General features: G+C 41.1%; 1 protein-coding gene across 1 annotated transcript; it reads right to left on the reverse strand.

Annotated features, from left to right (window-relative positions):
• Positions 1 to 150: 150 nt before the first annotated feature.
• LOC113119085 (splicing factor 3A subunit 3) lies at positions 151 to 19,586 on the reverse strand. The gene is made up of 17 exons (XM_026288276.1): positions 19,391 to 19,586; positions 18,675 to 18,722; positions 18,502 to 18,554; positions 18,319 to 18,424; positions 18,169 to 18,241; positions 18,003 to 18,094; positions 17,834 to 17,916; positions 17,537 to 17,675; positions 17,195 to 17,263; positions 17,017 to 17,084; positions 16,761 to 16,868; positions 12,115 to 12,184; positions 9,187 to 9,351; positions 8,809 to 8,919; positions 1,459 to 1,549; positions 1,057 to 1,112; positions 151 to 832 (listed from the first exon to the last, which is right to left on the reverse strand). Exons 1-17 carry the CDS (start codon positions 19,484 to 19,486, stop codon positions 755 to 757), a joined length of 1,506 nt encoding a protein of 501 aa, XP_026144061.1. The 5' UTR covers positions 19,487 to 19,586; the 3' UTR covers positions 151 to 754.
• Positions 19,587 to 19,874: the final 288 nt, after the last annotated feature.

A 19,874-nucleotide genomic window follows, 5' to 3' on the forward strand; every position in this document is an offset into this window, starting at 1 on the left:
CTGAGCGAATACTTTTTCATCAGATTAATCTAATATTGATTGTAAAATTAGTCAAATTCTTTGTCTCTGGAATGGCTTTGTATTTTCATAATCTGATACAGCTGTGCTCTTATTACACACAAGAGGAGCTTTAATAAGATGAACTCAACCTTGAAATACAGAAATCTGCATTTTAATAATTGTATTTTAAATCTCGATGATGATTCAGAGAAATGAGGTGCTTCTGAACTGAATTCAGTCAATGTGACACTGTTTTTCTGTTTGTTCTTTCTTTCAACACATTTGCAGTCATCACATCTGATTTTCTGTCATTATGATGTATGGAGTGTAGATTGATGTGAATGAAAAATAAATGATTTTAGCATTAGACTGCAACATTAAATGAAGGGGTCTGAATATATTTCAGTGACAGATGTCTGCTGAAGTAAAACCATCTCACTGTTTGATTTTATTCTACAGCAGGTTTAAAGTCTCCAGACTGGTTAAAAACAGCAGGCTGCTCAAGAAAACACTGTTCACACAACATACTAAACTTGATTGATTAATGAAAGTCTCTGTTTCACATTTAAGACATCAAATGCAAAAATAAGGAATAATGAAAGAGTAATACAAAAGTACAAACTGCTCATTCTCAAAAAGACAAATCAAATTCCTCCCAAACTGTGGGAAACACAAGAGGACGAAACTCTTTCACATTTCTGCTTCAGTATTCACGCTGTGAGTGTTTTGTGTGTTCAGACTCTTGTTTGTTGAGCTACAGAAGCCCCTGTCGCTTCAGATCCTCATAAGTCTTCTTGTTGACCACGTTTCCGCTGGAGTCTTCATATTCCTCCTGCAAGATCAAATATACAGATATTTTCTCTCTCTCTGAACTCACAAACATCCAGTCTGAAGATGTTTCAGCTTGAAATCTTCACTAATCTCTCTCCAAAAGGATCAAATCAAGCCTCTGAAGCAGAGTTTAACAGCTGATGAATGTTGGTTAAAGCAGATGCTTCAGTTGGAGCAGAGCTGAATGTGACTTCACTCAGTGTAATGTGTTTGAGAAGAACTCACCTCTGTGTCCGGCTGCCAGCGCTCTAATGCTTTCTGTGACTTCAGCTTTGACCAGACTATACAGAGAACAGAGAAAAATACATTTAAGTTCAAGAACAGATACCATTAGGACCATTTTTTAGAGAACTTTTGGTGTTGATTATTAAGAGTCATCGATGTTCATTTTGTCAAAAAAATAAAATAGTATCTGTTTGTACCAACAAATAGCTAATACTGCCATGAGTTTGATCAGAAGGATAGAAATGTCCAACTACAACAAAACTGTTGATTCTGTTAGCAGTTAAATAACAGCATGACTGGAGATGGAAGAATGCTGTGTGATCATTTATTAACAGTAACTCATACTATACACTGCATGAACTGGGTGGTTTGTGTATATCTGTGATGAATTACTGTACTCACGGGACACTGCGTCCTCAATCTGGGTGACGTTGGCAAAGTGGGCAGTGTTAGGAATGCCCAAACAGCGCATGCCATGAGCGTGACGCCACTCCTGCAACACAGAAAACCGGGAACACCACAGCTGTTATAGGCTTTTCAATACACCAAACCAGTTACACGTACTTGTTCTTTTACATTTCTGTCTATACTCTACTGTGTAAGACACTAGCTGTTCTAAATTCCCTTTGCATGTTCATGGTGGAAGAACTATTATTATGAATGTGTGCCGCTAGTTGATGTGAGTTCATCATTCATCACCATTTCATCAGGTGTTAATGTGTGTGATTGAATGTAAGTTTATTTAATCATTCCTGATCATAGGTCAGCTATGTTTACTTCGTTGTGTTTAAATATTCAGCTTGTGTAATCGAAATTTACATTGTTTATAATGTTGTTATATTTAAGATATACCGTGATTCAAATGTGTATGCTCGCTATTGTTAATCCTCTCATGATGATTCATATATAATGTGACAGTAGCAAGTTTTAGTTCATTACATGTCTGTAATTTACATTTAGCAGATGTAAACTGATGATTGTTTATTCTGTTTATTTCAGAAAGACCACATTTAACACTTTGTGGCCATAATTTGTACAATATCCAGTCTTACTGGAGTAATGTTGTGCCATCTGCTGTGAACCCTAAAATACATTAGATAAAGAGTTGAACAGTGCCCTGTCTCCTGTCACACTTCTTACCGGAGTCCCGTGGTGGATTAGCATCAACACCCCTACCGATCTATTAGTCCTGTTAATTTTGGTCCTTCGAGCCAGATGCTAGATTCACTTTGGTGATATGGAGCAACAGAGCCTGCTACATTCCCCTGATACGACAAACGGTGTTCGCACACATGCGAGAGCACGTCAGCTTTCCACACGTCTGCAAGCTTATGATGTAGCCTTGCCGAAGTCTCTCATACCAGACCCTGTTCTTCATGACAGTTCATACAACTTACCAAGGACTGATTCTCCAGCAGCGCCGTTTGACCTCAGTGGACAGGCCGAGCCAGTCTCGACTGTGGAGCAGCTGCCCATGGGTGATCTATCGCTGGTGCTGTATGAAGAAGTTTCCACTATGAGTCATCAGTTGGATGTTGAGAGATCTGTGGGTCATCCTAGCTCTTTAGTAGATCCTCCAGGGTATCACGGCGCATCAGAGTGTGATTCATTCAACAGTGGTGCTGCATCACCCATGTTCCAGGTAGATGTTCAAGCCCAAACTATATCACCACCTGTAGTCAGACCGAAGGCTACTGCAGTCTCATCTGTCCCGTTTCCGCATTTAGGCCAGTAATTTCAAGCTCAAACATCCCACATTGATATTTCTCAGCAGTCAGATTTGTGGCATGTAACACAAGGCACCCTTCTTGCTGCATATGGTACTACTTCAACATACCATGGTGCTCCCCCCCTATCTGCGCCACATGTAACGCCACAGCAGGGGATTCTATTCAGCACAGCAGATTCTACATGTCAGCTTGCCTCCTCACTGCTACATACCGTTACTTCAGTTATATATATCAGTTACATATATATCAGTTGTATATCAGTTAAAGGCGCACATGCTGAGCCAAGCCACGCGACAGTCGTTCTCAGTGTCCGACCCGTATCGCCCTCCACTACAGACCGCTGGGTATCACCCTGCTCAGCCTCCTCTCTACACTCCTGTGCAGCCTGGGTATCCCCCTTCAGTGGTTCGCCAGCCACCACCTCCTTTTCTGGTTTACCAGCCTTTGTCAATTACAGTATTGTTCAAAATAATAGCAGTACAATGTGACTAACCAGAATAATCAAGGTTTTTAGTATATTTTTTATTGCTACGTGGCAAACAAGTTACCAGTAGGTTCAGTAGATTGTCAGAAAACAAACAAGACCCAGCATTCATGATATGCACGCTCTTAAGGCTGTGCAATTGGGCAATTAGTTGAAAGGGGTGTGTTCAAAAAAATAGCAGTGTCTACCTTTGACTGTACAAACTCAAAACTATTTTGTACAAACATTTTTTTTTCTGGGATTTAGCAATCCTGTGAATCACTAAACTAATATTTAGTTGTATGACCACAGTTTTTTAAAACTGCTTGACATCTGTGTGGCATGGAGTCAACCAACTTGTGGCACCTCTCAGCTGTTATTCCACTCCATGATTCTTTAACAACATTCCACAATTCATTCACATTTCTTGGTTTTGCTTCAGAAACAGCATTTTTGATATCACCCCACAAGTTCTCAATTGGATTAAGGTCTGGAGATTGGGCTGGCCACTCCATAACATTAATTTTGTTGGTTTGGAACCAAGACTTTGCCCGTTTACTAGTGTGTTTTGGGTCATTGTCTTGTTGAAACAACCATTTCAAGGGCATGTCCTCTTCAGCATAGGGCAACATGACCTCTTCAAGTATTTTAACATATGCAAACTGATCCATGATCCCTGGTATGCGATAAATAGGCCCAACACCATAGTAGTAGAAACATGCCCATATCATGATGCTTGCACCTCCATGCTTCACTATCTTCACTGTGTACTGTGGCTTGAATTCAGAATTTGGGGGTCGTCTCACAAACTGCCTGTGGCCCTTGGACCCAAAAAGAACAATTTTACTCTCATCAGTCCACAAAATGTTCCTCCATTTCTCTTTAGGCCAGTTGATGTGTTCTTTGGCAAACTGTAACCTCTTCTGCACATGCCTTTTTTTTAACAGAGGGACTTTGCGGGGGATTCTTGAAAATAGATTAGCTTCACACAGACGTCTTCTAACTGTCACAGTACTTACAGGTAACTCCAGACTGTCTTTGATCATCCTGGAGGTGATCATTGGCTGAGCCTTTGCCATTCTGGTTATTCTTCTATCCATTTTGATGGTTGTCTTCCGTTTTCTTCCACGTCTCTCTGGTTTTGCTCTCCATTTTAAGGCATTGGAGATCATTTTAGCTGAACAGCCTATCATTTTTTGCACCTCTTTATAGGTTTTCCCCTCTCTAATCAACTTTTTAATCAAAGTACGCTGTTCTTCTGAACAATGTCTTGAACGACCCATTTTCCTCAGCTTTCAAATGCATGTTCAACAAGTGTTGGCTTCATCCTTAAATAGGGGCCACCTGATTCACACCTGTTTCTTCACAAAATTGATGACCTCAGTGATTGAATGCCACACTGCTATTTTTTTGAACACACCCCTTTCAACTAATTCAACTAATTGCCCAATTGCACAGCCTTAAGAGCGTGCATATCATGAATGCTGGGTCTCATTTGTTTTCTGAGAATCTACTGAACCTACTGGTAACTTGTTTGCCACGTAACAATAAAAAAATATACGAAAAACCTTGATTATTCTGGTTAGTCACATTGTACTGCTATTATTTTGAACAATACTGTACACCCCAGCTACAACCAGTTCCCATTCCAGCCTTGCCTAAGCTTGTTAACAATAGAGAGGGAGTTCACAGACCTGAAGATGGCCTTGGATACTCTTCTCAATCCTCACACAGAGCTTACAGAGCACTATAAATACAGGGTACTGATGGAGCAGTTGGTTCTTGAGGAAGCTAGGCTGGTTGCACAAGCATGTCGGCATCATCCTGCGCCTTATAAGGCAGCTATGATAGCATTGCAACGGCAGTATGGCCAGCCTCATCAACTGGCACAAAGCGAGATCACACCCTGCTGAACTCACCTGATATTAGAGTTGGGGATGCAAAGGCCTTTCAGAGTTTTGCACTAAATGTTGACTTGCTAGTTGGTATGCTGATGTCACTCGAGGGGCCACAGGGAGGAGAGCTATCTTGTACAGGGCATGTCAATAGATTACCCAGTAAATTGCCCAAACTCTACCAAGACAACTTTATAGAGCATTCACAATTGCGAGGTCGATTGCACACTGACAGCCTCAATCCATATAACCTGCATGACCTTGCTGACTGGTTGAAGGTCAAGGCAGAAGCAAAGCGTTTATCTACCAAGATGGTGCAGCGCTACAAGCCAGAGAGAGTACATGTCTCACGTAAGGACCGCCAGTCTGTACCCAAGCCCCAGACTCGATCCACTGCAGTCTATCATGGCAGTGAACAGCCCATGGAAGCTGGCACAGGACAGTCTATCCATACCAATGCTGCTAATGCTCAATAATCAGCCAGGAGACTGAAGCGTTTGTGTCTGTTCTGTAACAGTCAGGAGCATTACCTGTCACAGTGTAGCAAAATCACTGAGTGCTCACCTGATCAGATTCTGAAGTGGATAAAGGATGTATCGGAGTATCATCCTTCCTGCAGCAGTCCAGCAGCTTGGAATTGAGGGAGGAGAAGAGATTATGGCCCTTCGCACCATCCGACATGACATCAGAGAATTGAAGGGGCAGTCGATATGTTCCACCAAGTGAGACTCCGATCAGAGGATAGACCCCTTCTGAGGTTAATCTGGAGGAATATGCAGAAAGGACCTGCTGGACATCTATGAATGGCAAGTCTTGCCTTTGGGGACGACCTGCAGCCCCTGCTGTGCCACCTTTGTGCTGCAGATGCACGTTCGCTGCCAACAGTTCAGGAATGAAGAAGTGTTGCAGTCCATAGAGCAGAGCTTCTACGTGGAAAACTGCCTACAGAGCCTTCCCACTACTGAGGAAGCCAAGCGACTAATTGACAAGATGAGACCTCTCTTAGCCTCCGAGGGCTTTGAATTCAGACAGTGGGCTACTAATATCCCTTCAGTTGTCCAGCACCTCCCATCTAAGGCTCGTTCAGAGAGAATCTAATTGTGGTTACGGCAAAATCATTCAGACCCATTGGAGCCGGCTCTTGGCTTAATGTGGCACTGCCTAGAAGACAGCCTGGGTTACAAGCATTGTACACTAGCAGAGAATCACCCCACCATGAGGTATTTTTATAAGGTCTTGGCAACACAATATGACCCTCTAGGATCCTCCATTGCTTTCACCATACGAGCCAAAGTTCTCGTTCTGAGACTCTGGACCAAACTGATGGATTGGGACAATCCGAATCTTCCTGCAGACCTGCTGGAGAAGTGGAACATATGGGAGAATGGGCTGCCTGATCTCTGTAAGATCAAGCTTCCAAGGTGCTATCTTCCTGTCAACTTTGATGTGGAGAAATCAAGTTTAAGCCTTTATGTGTTTGGCTACTTGTCTGAGGTTGCTTATGGATCGGTGGCTTATCTCCGTGCCGAGCTGCAAGGTAAGATCCACACCACCTTTCTCATGGCTCACTCTAGGGTAGCCCCCAAGCGTCAGCTATCAATGCCACGTCTCGAGCTCTGTGCAGCATTGACTAGTGCTTAGCTTGCACAGTTTCTCAGACAGGAGCTAACTCAACTATGGTGCTCCCCTGGATACAGTCTGAGTCATGTAGATACAAGGTGTTCGTTGGGACAATGGTGGCAGAAATACAATAGTTGACTGAGCTCCACTCTTGGTGATACATTGACTCTTCGAATAACCCGGCGGACGATATTACCAGAGAGAAGATGCTCATGGAGCTGGCGAACTCTGACATCTGGAGTCGAGGCCCAGAATTCCTCCGTGAACCACCAGACTGTTGGCCAGTCAAGCCCCTTGTAGAGGCCAGAGAAGATACCTCAGAAACAAGGAAAGTCGTATTCTGTGGATGCAAATCAGTATACCTCTTGGAGTGCCTTAGTCAACGCGACCTACCGGTCCCTCCATGGGGTGGCCACCCAAGATACTAGTAAAGCATCCTTAGAATACAGGCGTGCAGAAGCTCTCATCTTGAGTCAATGTCAGGAGGAATCCTTCTCAGAGGAATTCAAGGCTTTAAAATCAGGGAACCAGGTGCCCGCAGCCAGCCGTCTCAACACACTTGCACCCGAGTTTGACCCTGAGTTCTGTCCAGTTTGTGTGGGAGGTAGGCTACAGCGATCGATGTCTTCAGCAAAACCGAGATACACCCAGTGGTTCTAGATCCCCATCACCAGGTGACTAAACTCATTGTTAAGCACTTTGATGAGCATTTACTCCATCCAGGACCTGATAGGGTCTTCTCAGAGCTACGTCGCCATTTCTGGATCCTAAGGGGCAGGCAAGTCATCAAACGACACCAGAGAGAGTGTGTAAAGTGTCAGAATTGGAAAGCTAAGCCGACTCTACCTATTATGGCTGACTTAACCACAGCTGAGAGAAGCTTTCAAGGAGATGGAGCCCAGACTGCAGGAGCAGCTGGCTAGCTATCAAATTACTTTTAGGATGAATCCTCCCACCGCACCCCACTTCAGAGACACATGGGAAAGGGAGATCCAATTTGCAAAGTCTGCACTACGAGTAGTCATCAGGAGTCAGTCTGTGCCCGAAGATGTCTTGCAGACTGATCTGATCGAAGTAGAGGGTATCCTGAACAGCAAGCCCTTGGGATAACGTCTCATCTGAGGTGGCAGACTTGGATCCAATTAACCCAAATATGCAAATATGCTTGTCCAAGCGTCGTTGGTGTCATTTCCAGACTATCATCGATCATTTCTGGTCTTACTTTACACTACACTACCTACCGGGTTTCCAGACTCACCAGAAATGGCAGCGGGTAACTCAAGATCTAGCTGGGAACACAGTGGTCATGATAATCGACCCGCAGCTTCCCAGAAGTTTCACTTTCACTAGCCGCTTGCACCACCATTTCATCAGGTGTTAATGTGCGTGATTGAATATAAGTTTATTTAATCATTCCTGATTATAGGTCAGCTATGTTTACTTTGTTGTTTTTTAAATATTCGGCTTGTGTAATCAAAATTTACATTGTTTATAATGTTGTTTAAGATATACCATGATCCAAATGTGTATGCTCGCTATTGTTAATCCTCTCATGATGATTCATATATAATGTGACAGTAGCAAGTTTTAGTTCATTACATGTTTGTAATTTACATTTAGCAGATGTAAACTGATTTTTGTTTATTCAGTTTATTTCAGAAAGACCACATTTAACACTGTGTGGCCATAATTTGTACAATATCCAGTCTAATTGGAGTAATGTTGTGCCATCTGCTGTAAACCCTAAAATACTTTAGATAAAGATTTGAACAGTGCCCTGTCTCCTGTCACACTTCTTACCGGAGTCCCGTGGTGGATTAGCATCAACACCCCTACCGATCTATTAGTCCTGTTCACTAGCAGGTATTTTATTTCATGATAAGAGTAGATCTCTCATTAGCGCACGATTAGACCCGAGTAAAGGTGCCAGAAAACATCTGGAAACTTCATTAAATGTCAGTAAAATCACTGACTTAATTGTAAACTGAGATCCTGCTTGATTGATACATCTGCTGGAGGAGGATCATTTTTCTTGCAAACTTACTGCAAAGTGTCTCTGGAAGGCTTTGGGTCCTCTGTACGTGTAATTCCCACAGATCTCACAGTTGTAATTGATGTTCAGGCCGTGCAGCTTGTACAGCCAGTATGGAATCGGCTAAAGACAAACAAAAAGACAAGGTTAATGACACACTAGAAGTGTTTTAACACTAGAGCTGTGTGAGGTTTGAAATAGTGAATAGGGAGTTAAAATACTAGAAACGTTATGTACAAAGACCCAAGTCTTAATGATCACTACTGTTTATTATGTTTTTGGAGGGTCTGGTATTATCTGAATGTCTAATTTGAATTTAAAAAAACAAAACAGTTTTCTGATTCAATCTCTGATGAACACTATAAATAACTACAACAGATCTAAATGCACCTTTCCGTCCCAGCCGAGCGGCAGGTTTTTGGGGTTGTATATGATCTCATTGTCTTCGTCTTCACTCTCGCTCTCGCTGGGCTGCTCTTCATCCTCTTCGTCTCGCTCCTCTCCTGTGCGCGCCTGCTTCCTCTGGACGTTCTCATGGGTCAGCTGCCTTTGCTCCTGCAGCACACAATGAAAACACACACACGCTTCAGCATCACTGCAGACTATTCACACTAGTGTTGGGCGATATGGTTATTTTTCAAATCGTCATATCGTCAGCCCGTGAGATCGACGATACACAATATTATCGTGCCTGGGTGGAGCAAGAGAGAGACTCTTTGTTCCTATTATAGCATAACTATTTGGTGTTTTAAACCTCGCAGGTGCACGAGAGAGCGCCTACGGAATCATCAATAATAAAAAAAAATATACTTTCAAACATACTGATAAACTAACGTTAAATATAAAAATACTGTATTTAAAACAGCTAGTTCATTTATGGTCGGACGCAACTGTCATATCGCGCCCTGTGACAAATCTGCTGCAGCTGCGCACAGAAGTTATCAGTCTAAATGTTCTATAAAGTCTGTAAACGGTGAAAATCAATAGTAGATTTCATTTAAAGTCCAGCAGATTAACATTAATATTGGGCATAAATGAACACATTAAATATAAAGTATTTAAAACAAGTAAGTTCATATGTTTGGAGTAAGTTGAATTGAACTGATGCATCAGTCATACAGCTCTCCGGATCACGCGCCTCATGACGAGACAGACGCACCGCCACAGAAACAAGATGAGATGGGTTCTAACATAACGGTGGCATTAAACTCAGTTAGTGAGGGCTCGTTTAAAATATTGCACATATATTGGCCGTTCAGATTACTTGTTAAAGTGCAATGAAATATCTTATATCTGGAGACAATGTACGTCTGTTTGTGGATGGAGACTTTGTAATGCATCACATTATAGTTTGGAGTGCATGAAAATAATAAGGCGGCAGAGCAAATTTATCATCCATAGTGGTTCTCACATAGTCCCTCTACATCATCAACACATAGTGAGTGTTATAAGTGATCAGTCTTTAAGAGAAGGACTACGTGAGAACCACTATGGATGATAAATTCGCTCTGCCGCCTTGTTAATATTTTGTTTTTCCTTTATTTGTAACGCCAAGAAAGAGTTAATCTCTCATGTTTGAGAAGAGCGCGATGCCGTGTAGCAGCCATTAAATGTGTGGGACACCAACTCCTCCTTTTCTGTCTCTATCATTTCATGGATTTAACGAGTTATCCGGGACAACTTCAGTGACTACAGGCTCTAATCCTCCAGCGCTCACGGTGTGTGTGTGTGTGTGTGCGTGTGAAAAGCGGGGATGAAGTGAAATAGCTGGGCAGTTTGATAGCTGAATTATAATAAGCAGCCTAATAAAAATAAAAGTTATTATTATTATTATTATTATTATCTAATACATTAATAGGAGAATGAGCCTAATATCGTCTTGATTATCGACAGAGAAATCTGCTTATGTCGATATCTCTGACTATCGTCGATACATGATACAATCGTCTATCAGCACAACCCTAATTCACACCAGTGGTTAAAAAAGACAGTTAGTAGAGAAAACACTGAAATACATACCGAAGAGGATTTACTTAAAAATGACAACAAAAAGGGCACTAGATCTGAAAACACAGTGCATGAGATACAGTTTCCCAAAATTTAATGTGCTTGAATTGTTTATTTCTAATGGAACAAATAAACAGAAGGTTTACGATTTATCACCTGACATTAACGTTTAACATCTCTTGCAGGGTCATTATTTGATAGGACATATGTAAATACGGATAAAAAATTATTTATATACTTGCTGTCTAATATATCACAGTCCTTTACAGATGCCATTATAAAAGATATAATCAATGTTATTATTCACTTCATCTCTCAGCGGTTTTAAAGGGGTCATATGATGTTGCTAAAAAGATAATTATTTTGTGTGTTTGGTGTAATGCAATGTGTTTATGCCACATACTGTGCATTATTGTGTCTCCTCTAAACCCTGCCTTTCTGAATCGTGTTGATTTTACAAAGCTCATCGGTCTGAAAAGTGAGGTGTGCTCTGATTGGCCAGCTATCAAGAGCATTGTGATTGGTCGGATGCCTGAAGCGTGTGACGGAAATATTACGCCCCTCACCATACTGTGATGTGTGTCCCAGCAGCACAAGACTCGGTCTGTAAAGGATCTTGTGTAGAGACGGTGTGAAGAATGTTATTTGTTTTCCCTTATAAGGATTCACGCTTCAGGCAACCCCCTAATTCCATCCGCCCATGTGAACCATTTCAAATGATTCAGTTTGATTTGGGGAACTTGTTCAGCCAAAGAAGATCCAGGTTAAATAGAAATCGGTATGCAGAAATCAGTCGAGACAAAACCAATAAAACTCATTACAAACGAGGGATTTGTTGCATCCAGTGGGGACATAATTGCTGGTTATAATGACTTATACTGCCCTTTCAAGCATTGTGTTGCGCTGTGTAAACATGAAACCATGTCTGCATTTGTGACCCGAGAAACAACAAACAAGTCTTCTCTACACTCCTCAAAACTCACGTTTGAATCATCATTGGCAAATTATTTAAATATAAATAAAGTACTTAAAGACTTTAAGTCAGAAAATGCAGCACACATCTGAATATTTGGGTTGGACTGTTCTGGAACAGTGTTGAAATTCAACTCATCTGATTTCTAGTTGTGTCCTCTTTTGGAAAACAGGAGCTTGTAACACTCCAAAGAGAAAGGAGAAATTGTAAATCGCATCATATGACCCCTTTAATGTTGTGGTGGTGTATATATTCAGTAGAAATATTTTGCTAATATTATAGTATCATGTTAAATGAGAAGAGACTAAATGTAAAACTACAGCAGGCAGACGGCTTACCCCCAAAATCTCCACATATTCATAAATCTGAGCTTCAAGAAAAGCAGATTCCTTGTTGCGCTCCGAGTCTCTGCAGATACAGGACGAGACAAAAGAACAAATGAAGAGTTTGTTTGTAGATGTTCACACACAATACAGAGCTTTTCCCTCACCTCTGTAACGAGCTGCTTTTGCAAGTTTCCAGGAAAAAAAAAAAATCATCTTTTATTTTCCTTTTATGCCCTGAAGAACACGGGGTCATGAAGTTCATCTAAATTATCCATCCTCGATCACTTTTAGTCAGCTTTTACTAAACTTCTCTCAGCTAGTGGGTCTTTTCAAAGTGAAAGGGTTAGTTCACCCAAAAATGAACATTAGCCTGTGTTTTACTCATCCTCGAGGCATCCTAGGTGTATGTGACTTTCTCCTTTCAGACGAATCCAATAGGATATTAAAATGGTCCTCGCTCTGCCAAGCCTTTCAATGGGGTAAGCGGGTGTTTGTTGTCAACAGAAATGTCCAGAAAACATAAAATAAAGTGCACACATCTGTATAAAACTTGCTTCAAACAGCTACGAGGGGTGAATAAAGGCCCCCAGTAGTGAATCCATGTTTATTTGTAAGAAAAATATCCATGTTTCAAACGTAATAAACACTTTTCTCTCCTTTCTGCTGACTGTGAAGTCATTGCGGCGGATGACGTAAGTTGACGTACATCTAAAATATTTTAGTCTCGCGAGTTTGTTTACAGGATCAAAGGAAGTCTCCTCTTGGCTTAATCAAAATCCTCCGACATTTTTCTTTACAAATCTTTGTTTTGCATTTCTAATTCATAACAGGCGTTTTGTTTTGTACTCACTTTTTTTTTGGTCTTGTTATGCGCATGCTTTATTTCATGTCTTCTGGACTGTGACAAAAAACACCCTCTTACCCCCATTATAAGGCTTGGAGAGGCCAGGACAATTTTTAATATAACTGGATATGACTCGATTCATCTGGATGCCTTGAGGGGGAGTAAAACACAGGCTCATTTGAATTTTTGGGTGAACTAATCCTGGAATGGCAGCCTTGTCATTTGACCTGAATACAGCGCACTGAAGCTAAAATGGACTTATCGCTTCTGTTCACAAACATCAAGAGCCACATTTCCACTGTCGGGCCAGTGCGAGCCAGGGATTAAAACGGGCCGGGCGGGGCTCATAGTCTTAGGCCAGTAGCACCGAGGCCAGAATAGGGCAGGGTTTCCTGGAGCTCCGCTGCGCGCCACTAAAAAACATCACAAAACCCCATTATTTCACCAACAAAGAGAAGTTATCAGAAAACTATGAAATATGTCACTGGAACATGCGCGATCACAAAACGAATATGATAAAAGTGACCGTTTGTTTGCATGCTTTGTTATACATTCAAATTCAAAAGCATCAATGTTTTAACTATAGAATAAGTGATACAGTGATCATATTGATTGAATTTATCAGGACTCAGAATTAATGACGCATAAATACACATTTCTATTTTATTTATTTATTTTTAACACTTATGAAAATACCCTGCTTATTCAGTCGAGTCTGTTTCTGTTTATTTGTAGCCAGTAGCCTATACCTCACATTTAGAATGAATCTCTATTTTTATAAAAGCTCCAGAACATAAAACATTATTATATTTTTTTTTATGATAGGCAACGTGAGCTAAACTCTCGAGACGAGGCTTATTGTGACAGATAATATAAGTTACTTAATAAATACACGATTGTGATAGAGAATAAGAAGCTGACATCTGATTTCTTCAAGCGGTCATATTTACCATCTTTACTATGGTAATGTTGATGCCCAGCGTGTTTTACATCGCTTATAAATATTTCTGCCTTGCATGGTGATTATAATCCACATTGGATCAAGTTATTTCAAACACTCTCTGCTGACTGAAAGTGAGTTTTGAGCTCGACTTATTTAAAGAAGTGTTTAATGCTGGTGTTAAAGCTGTTATCTTTCTGAAATGATCCTCAGCACATACTCTCTATTTTTATAAAAGCTCCCGAACAAAAATCATTATTATATTTTGAGGATTTGCAACGTGGAGCTAAACTCTTGAAATGGGACGACAGATAAATATTACTTAATAAATACACAAGTGTGATAGAGAATAAGAAGCTGACGTCTGATTTCTCCAAGCGGTCATATTTATCATGGTAATGTTAATGTTTATCGTGCATAGTCTTTTACATCACTTATACATATTTCTGCCTTGTTTAGTGATTATAATCCACATCGGATCAAGTTATTTCAACACTTGCTGCTGACTAAGAGTGAGTTTTGAGCTCAACTTATTTTAAAAAGTCTTTAATGCTGGTGTTAAAGCGGTTATCTTTCTGAAATGATCCGCGCTGACGCTCTCCAGATGCGGAGAAACTCCTCTTTGTTCATAGCCCCTCCTCTAGCCCCAGCTGGCCCGCTTTGGCCCAAGGATTTCGTCGGGCCAAAAAACCATGGCCATTTGCCCTGAGGAAGCCCCGGCGAGGCACGATCAAGCCCCGGAAGTGACAGTGGAAACGCGACTGGCCCTGGCATGTACTAGCACGGCCGGTTTAAGCTCGATAGTGGAAACGCGGTTAAGCACGCTGGTTGGTTTCTGTAAAACATGAACTCGCGATGCCTTGACAATACCGCCTTTTTTGACAAAACGTGTTTAGGGTTCAGATCGTGCTACATGTAGAGGATTATTCACGCCACTCAAAAAAACAGCATAATATTTTGTCAAAAGGAACTCTTCAAATATTTACTCAGACAAAACCAATAAAATAGATAAATGGATAAATAAAGCTAAGTAACTTAGTAGGGCTCCATCACTTCAACGTAAATATTTTGTAAACGAGTCACTTGTTTCAGACCTAATTTAAAACCGAATGCATTGTATTATACGGTTTATCAATTTAAAATAGGCTTACTTCTTTGGTCCTTTGGCTTTTGGGTTTTTGGCAAACAGTGATGTGTCCAGAGACTCCAGAGATTTGCCTTTAGTGCTGAACAGACGCTGGGCTCTCTCTTCTAGTGTGCTGCAAACAAAACACACAAAAACAACACGTTTGGGCATCACGAACAGACTCGAGAATCAGGGACTGCCAGTGCTATGAATGCTTTATTTGTGAACCAGTTAAATGTCACAGTACAGTGAAACACGAGCAGGACTGCGTTCACACTCACCCTCCGCATTTGAGACCCAAGGCCATGAGAGCAGACTTCAATCTGTCCAGACCCAGAGACGCCAGCTCCTGCAGAGATCACACACAACATTACTGATCTGCCATCAGAAACATGCATGTGTGTGTGTGACTAATGAAAACATGCACATTTTTAACAGACGAGAGCAAGTCAAACTAACCTCCCAGGAAGAGAAGGCAGACAGATCCAGATGGGCTCCAGCGTGAGTCAGAGCACTACTCGTCTCTTTCTGTAACACACACACATTTATAAAACACCTCGATTCATTCCTCATGTGCTCACATGCTTTAACAGAATACTTACTTCTATGCTAACTTCCACTGATGAACATTAACCTCAGTGAATGGTAATACATTGACATGTTTGGAAGAATGCAGTCAGTTCTGAAAGCAAAACTCTCAAACACGTGATGATAATATCTGCAGAACTCATTAATGTCGTCTCTTAAACACAAACCCACCGGCCAGCCTGGAAACATCCCACTCTCCCACTTCTTCTCAAACTCTGCCAAGATCTTCTCTCTATTTTTATAAAAGCTCCCGAACAAAAATCATTATTATATTTTGAGGATTTGCAACGTGGAGCTAAACTCTTGAAATGGGACGACAGATAAATATTACTTAATAAATACACAAGTGTGATAGAGAATAAGAAGCTGACGTCTGATTTCTCCAAGCGGTCATATTTATCATGGTAATGTTAATGTTTATCGTGCATAGTCTTTTACATCACTTATACATATTTCTGCCTTGTTTAGTGATTATAATCCACATCGGATCAAGTTATTTCAACACTTGCTGCTGACTAAGAGTGAGTTTTGAGCTCAACTTATTTTAAAAAGTCTTTAATGCTGGTGTTAAAGCGGTTATCTTTCTGAAATGATCCGCGCTGACGCTCTCCAGATGCGGAGAAACTCCTCTTTGTTCATAGCCCCTCCTCTAGCCCCAGCTGGCCCGCTTTGGCCCAAGGATTTCGTCGGGCCAAAAAACCATGGCCATTTGCCCTGAGGAAGCCCCGGCGAGGCACGATCAAGCCCCGGAAGTGACAGTGGAAACGCGACTGGCCCTGGCATGTACTAGCACGGCCGGTTTAAGCTCGATAGTGGAAACGCGGTTAAGCACGCTGGTTGGTTTCTGTAAAACATGAACTCGCGATGCCTTGACAATACCGCCTTTTTTGACAAAACGTGTTTAGGGTTCAGATCGTGCTACATGTAGAGGATTATTCACGCCACTCAAAAAAACAGCATAATATTTTGTCAAAAGGAACTCTTCAAATATTTACTCAGACAAAACCAATAAAATAGATAAATGGATAAATAAAGCTAAGTAACTTAGTAGGGCTCCATCACTTCAACGTAAATATTTTGTAAACGAGTCACTTGTTTCAGACCTAATTTAAAACCGAATGCATTGTATTATACGGTTTATCAATTTAAAATAGGCTTACTTCTTTGGTCCTTTGGCTTTTGGGTTTTTGGCAAACAGTGATGTGTCCAGAGACTCCAGAGATTTGCCTTTAGTGCTGAACAGACGCTGGGCTCTCTCTTCTAGTGTGCTGCAAACAAAACACACAAAAACAACACGTTTGGGCATCACGAACAGACTCGAGAATCAGGGACTGCCAGTGCTATGAATGCTTTATTTGTGAACCAGTTAAATGTCACAGTACAGTGAAACACGAGCAGGACTGCGTTCACACTCACCCTCCGCATTTGAGACCCAAGGCCATGAGAGCAGACTTCAATCTGTCCAGACCCAGAGACGCCAGCTCCTGCAGAGATCACACACAACATTACTGATCTGCCATCAGAAACATGCATGTGTGTGTGTGACTAATGAAAACATGCACATTTTTAACAGACGAGAGCAAGTCAAACTAACCTCCCAGGAAGAGAAGGCAGACAGATCCAGATGGGCTCCAGCGTGAGTCAGAGCACTACTCGTCTCTTTCTGTAACACACACACATTTATAAAACACCTCGATTCATTCCTCATGTGCTCACATGCTTTAACAGAATACAGCAGGACAATGAAGATGTAATAATGAAAGAAGCATCTTCTAATACTTCTATGCTAACTTCCACTGATGAACATTACCCTCAATGAATGGTAATACATTGACATGTTTGGAAGAATGCAGTCAGTGCTGAAAGCAAAACTCTCAAACACGTGATGATAATATCTGCAGAACTCATTAATGTCGTCTCTTAAACACAAACCCACCGGCCAGCCTGGAAACATCCCACTCTCCCACTTCTTCTCAAACTCTGCCAAGATCTTTCCGTAGAGCTCGTTCTGATCCAGCAGAGGCTTGACCCGATCCGTGTATTCCTGCAGGTACTCCAGCAACATCTCCAGATACCTGCGAGAGCACAGGCCAGAAACAACATGCATCCGTATCAAAGAGCATTCTACAACAACAACAAACTACCAACTACACCACACAAAACAGGGCTTTTGTTCAAGGGCTGCTCAAAAACTCGCATCATGTTGTATTTAACATGACCACCTTTCACCTACTTCTTATACTCTGCGTTCTTCCTGTCTTTAGAGATGTCAAAGAGCTGATCGAACGTTGACAGATAAGTGACATACTCCAGTTTCTAGAAGAGAGCAACAGACAGAAGTATAACAGTCTTTTCTTCTTTTATTCAAAGGCATGGAAATCAAATAAGTGGTCAGACAGTACCTCGACTCCTTTGAGATTGGTGTACTTCAGGTAGCAGTCGTGGAGATCCAGGTAGCGTCCGTATCCCTCTTCATCAGTGAACTCCACCAGATCTGTGATCAGCATTGAGAGAGTTACACATCACATTACCGACGCCTGCCTCATCAAACAGACTCGTGTGACTTACTCTGTGCCTCCTCGCTGGGGTTGTCTTTGGCTTTCATGAGCTCCTCAAACTCCACTGACATGGGCACACAGATCTGAATCAACACACAGAGCAAGCGGAGTGAATATTTCAGTCTGAGACAGCAGCGTGTCGTTCAGAGGGACACATCACCTCATTCGGGTGCTTCCTGTGGAACTCCTTGATCAGTTTGAGTCGGTTGTAAAACTCGGCGAACTCGTTCGGTCCTGAGATCGCGTTCAGCTCATCCTTCCTCATACTGAAGAACAGACACACAGCCGTGAGACCAAAACAAACACGGCTGATAGATTTCAGATGTCCTTGAGAATGTCTTACCCGTCTTTGTCTTCATACAAGTCTCTGAGGTTTGCGCTCACTTCCATGTACCTCTGCAAGCATCAGATCACACAAACACAGCAGCTTGATGAGTTCACACAGACCACACGATTATGAATTTGAGAATTATTAGGAAATCAATCAAGGCAACTACAGTAAAGAAAGGAGCTTACATCCAGCATAGCTCTCACTCGATGATCAGAGTTGATCTGGTCTCTCAGCTGATGAACAGAGAAAACAGACGTTGTGCAGAACATATGATAAATGACTCCATGTAGATTTAAATGTAACTTTCGAAGGTACTTCAAAAAAAACCTTGGCATGGTCAAAATCAGAAACACAAAGTGCATCTCTCAAATAGAGCAACTGTGAGGTCAAAGCGAACACACGGTTACTCAATCACAACTATATTTTAGTTGTAACGTTAGATACTTTGTTTGATTTAGTTATGCACCGTTTCACTTTATTATTTAATCTCTGTTTGTGTGCACTGATGAATGTTTTTTTGCAAGACCCATGTGAGTTTGCTCTTGTAAAAGAGATTTTTTTTTTTTAATCTCGAGATGCTTTTCCTGGTAAACACACACACACACACACACACACACATATATATATATATATATATATATATACAAATAGCTTTGGTGCGTAACATTATACCTTGCGTAACATAATAACATTATAAAGAACTACAATTTAATGTTGTGTTTTATACAATATAAGTTACAGTATACCATCATACAACTATGTGCTGTGAATTAAAGTGTCATAACTTGTCATTTTTATCACTATATGTGTGACAAATTGAAAGTGCTCAATTTAGTTGAGAGATTGTTTATAAATGTGTGTTAGCATCATTTTAAACTCATTCAGAGATCAGTGAAGTTACCGTGGGTTTTTTCGTGAGCATCTCCTTCGTTTTGGCGTCCATAAGTCTCTCTTTCTCCTCATGATATCGACGCTGTTGCTCTAAAATCGTTTCCATTGTAATTTATTTATTTCAAGATATCTGGTTTATTCAATCGTTGTTTGCGTACTCGCGTTTAACGTACCGTACAGGAACGTTAAACGTCCCGTGTTTGTTTCACTCGACCGGAAACATGAACGAGAGAATAAAGGTTCCGACTCCACACCTCTTTCTTTCTGACTTATTTGTTTTATATTTGATGTATATCTAAATATATAATTTCCGAATAAAATGTAAAATCTTTATTTTATTATTATTATTATTGTTTTATTTATCTTTTTTGTTTTGCTTAGCATATATATTCATTTCCATACAGACCATAGATTGTGATAAATACTGACTAACCAAGAACTAACGTTAGCTAAGGGAACAAAAAGCTTAGCTAACGTAACCCTAAACGTTCAGA

This window comes from Carassius auratus, chromosome 19 (assembly GCF_003368295.1).
Source record: "Carassius auratus strain Wakin chromosome 19, ASM336829v1, whole genome shotgun sequence".
In the NCBI taxonomy this organism is placed as follows: Eukaryota; Metazoa; Chordata; class Actinopteri; order Cypriniformes; family Cyprinidae; genus Carassius; species Carassius auratus.

Bases quoted from the DNA above. Each gene is read 5' to 3' on its own strand.
- LOC113119085 (XM_026288276.1), bottom strand. From the start codon at position 19,486: ATGGAAACGATTTTAGAGCAACAGCGTCGATATCATGAGGAGAAAGAG. The intron at 17,085-17,194 runs GTTAGTTTGACT...TGATCTCTGCAG, and splicing joins CTGCCTTCTCTTCCTGGGAG to GAGCTGGCGTCTCTGGGTCT. The intron at 1,550-8,808 runs GTAAGTTTGCAA...TCTGTGTTGCAG, and splicing joins CCTTCCAGAGACACTTTGCA to GAGTGGCGTCACGCTCATGG.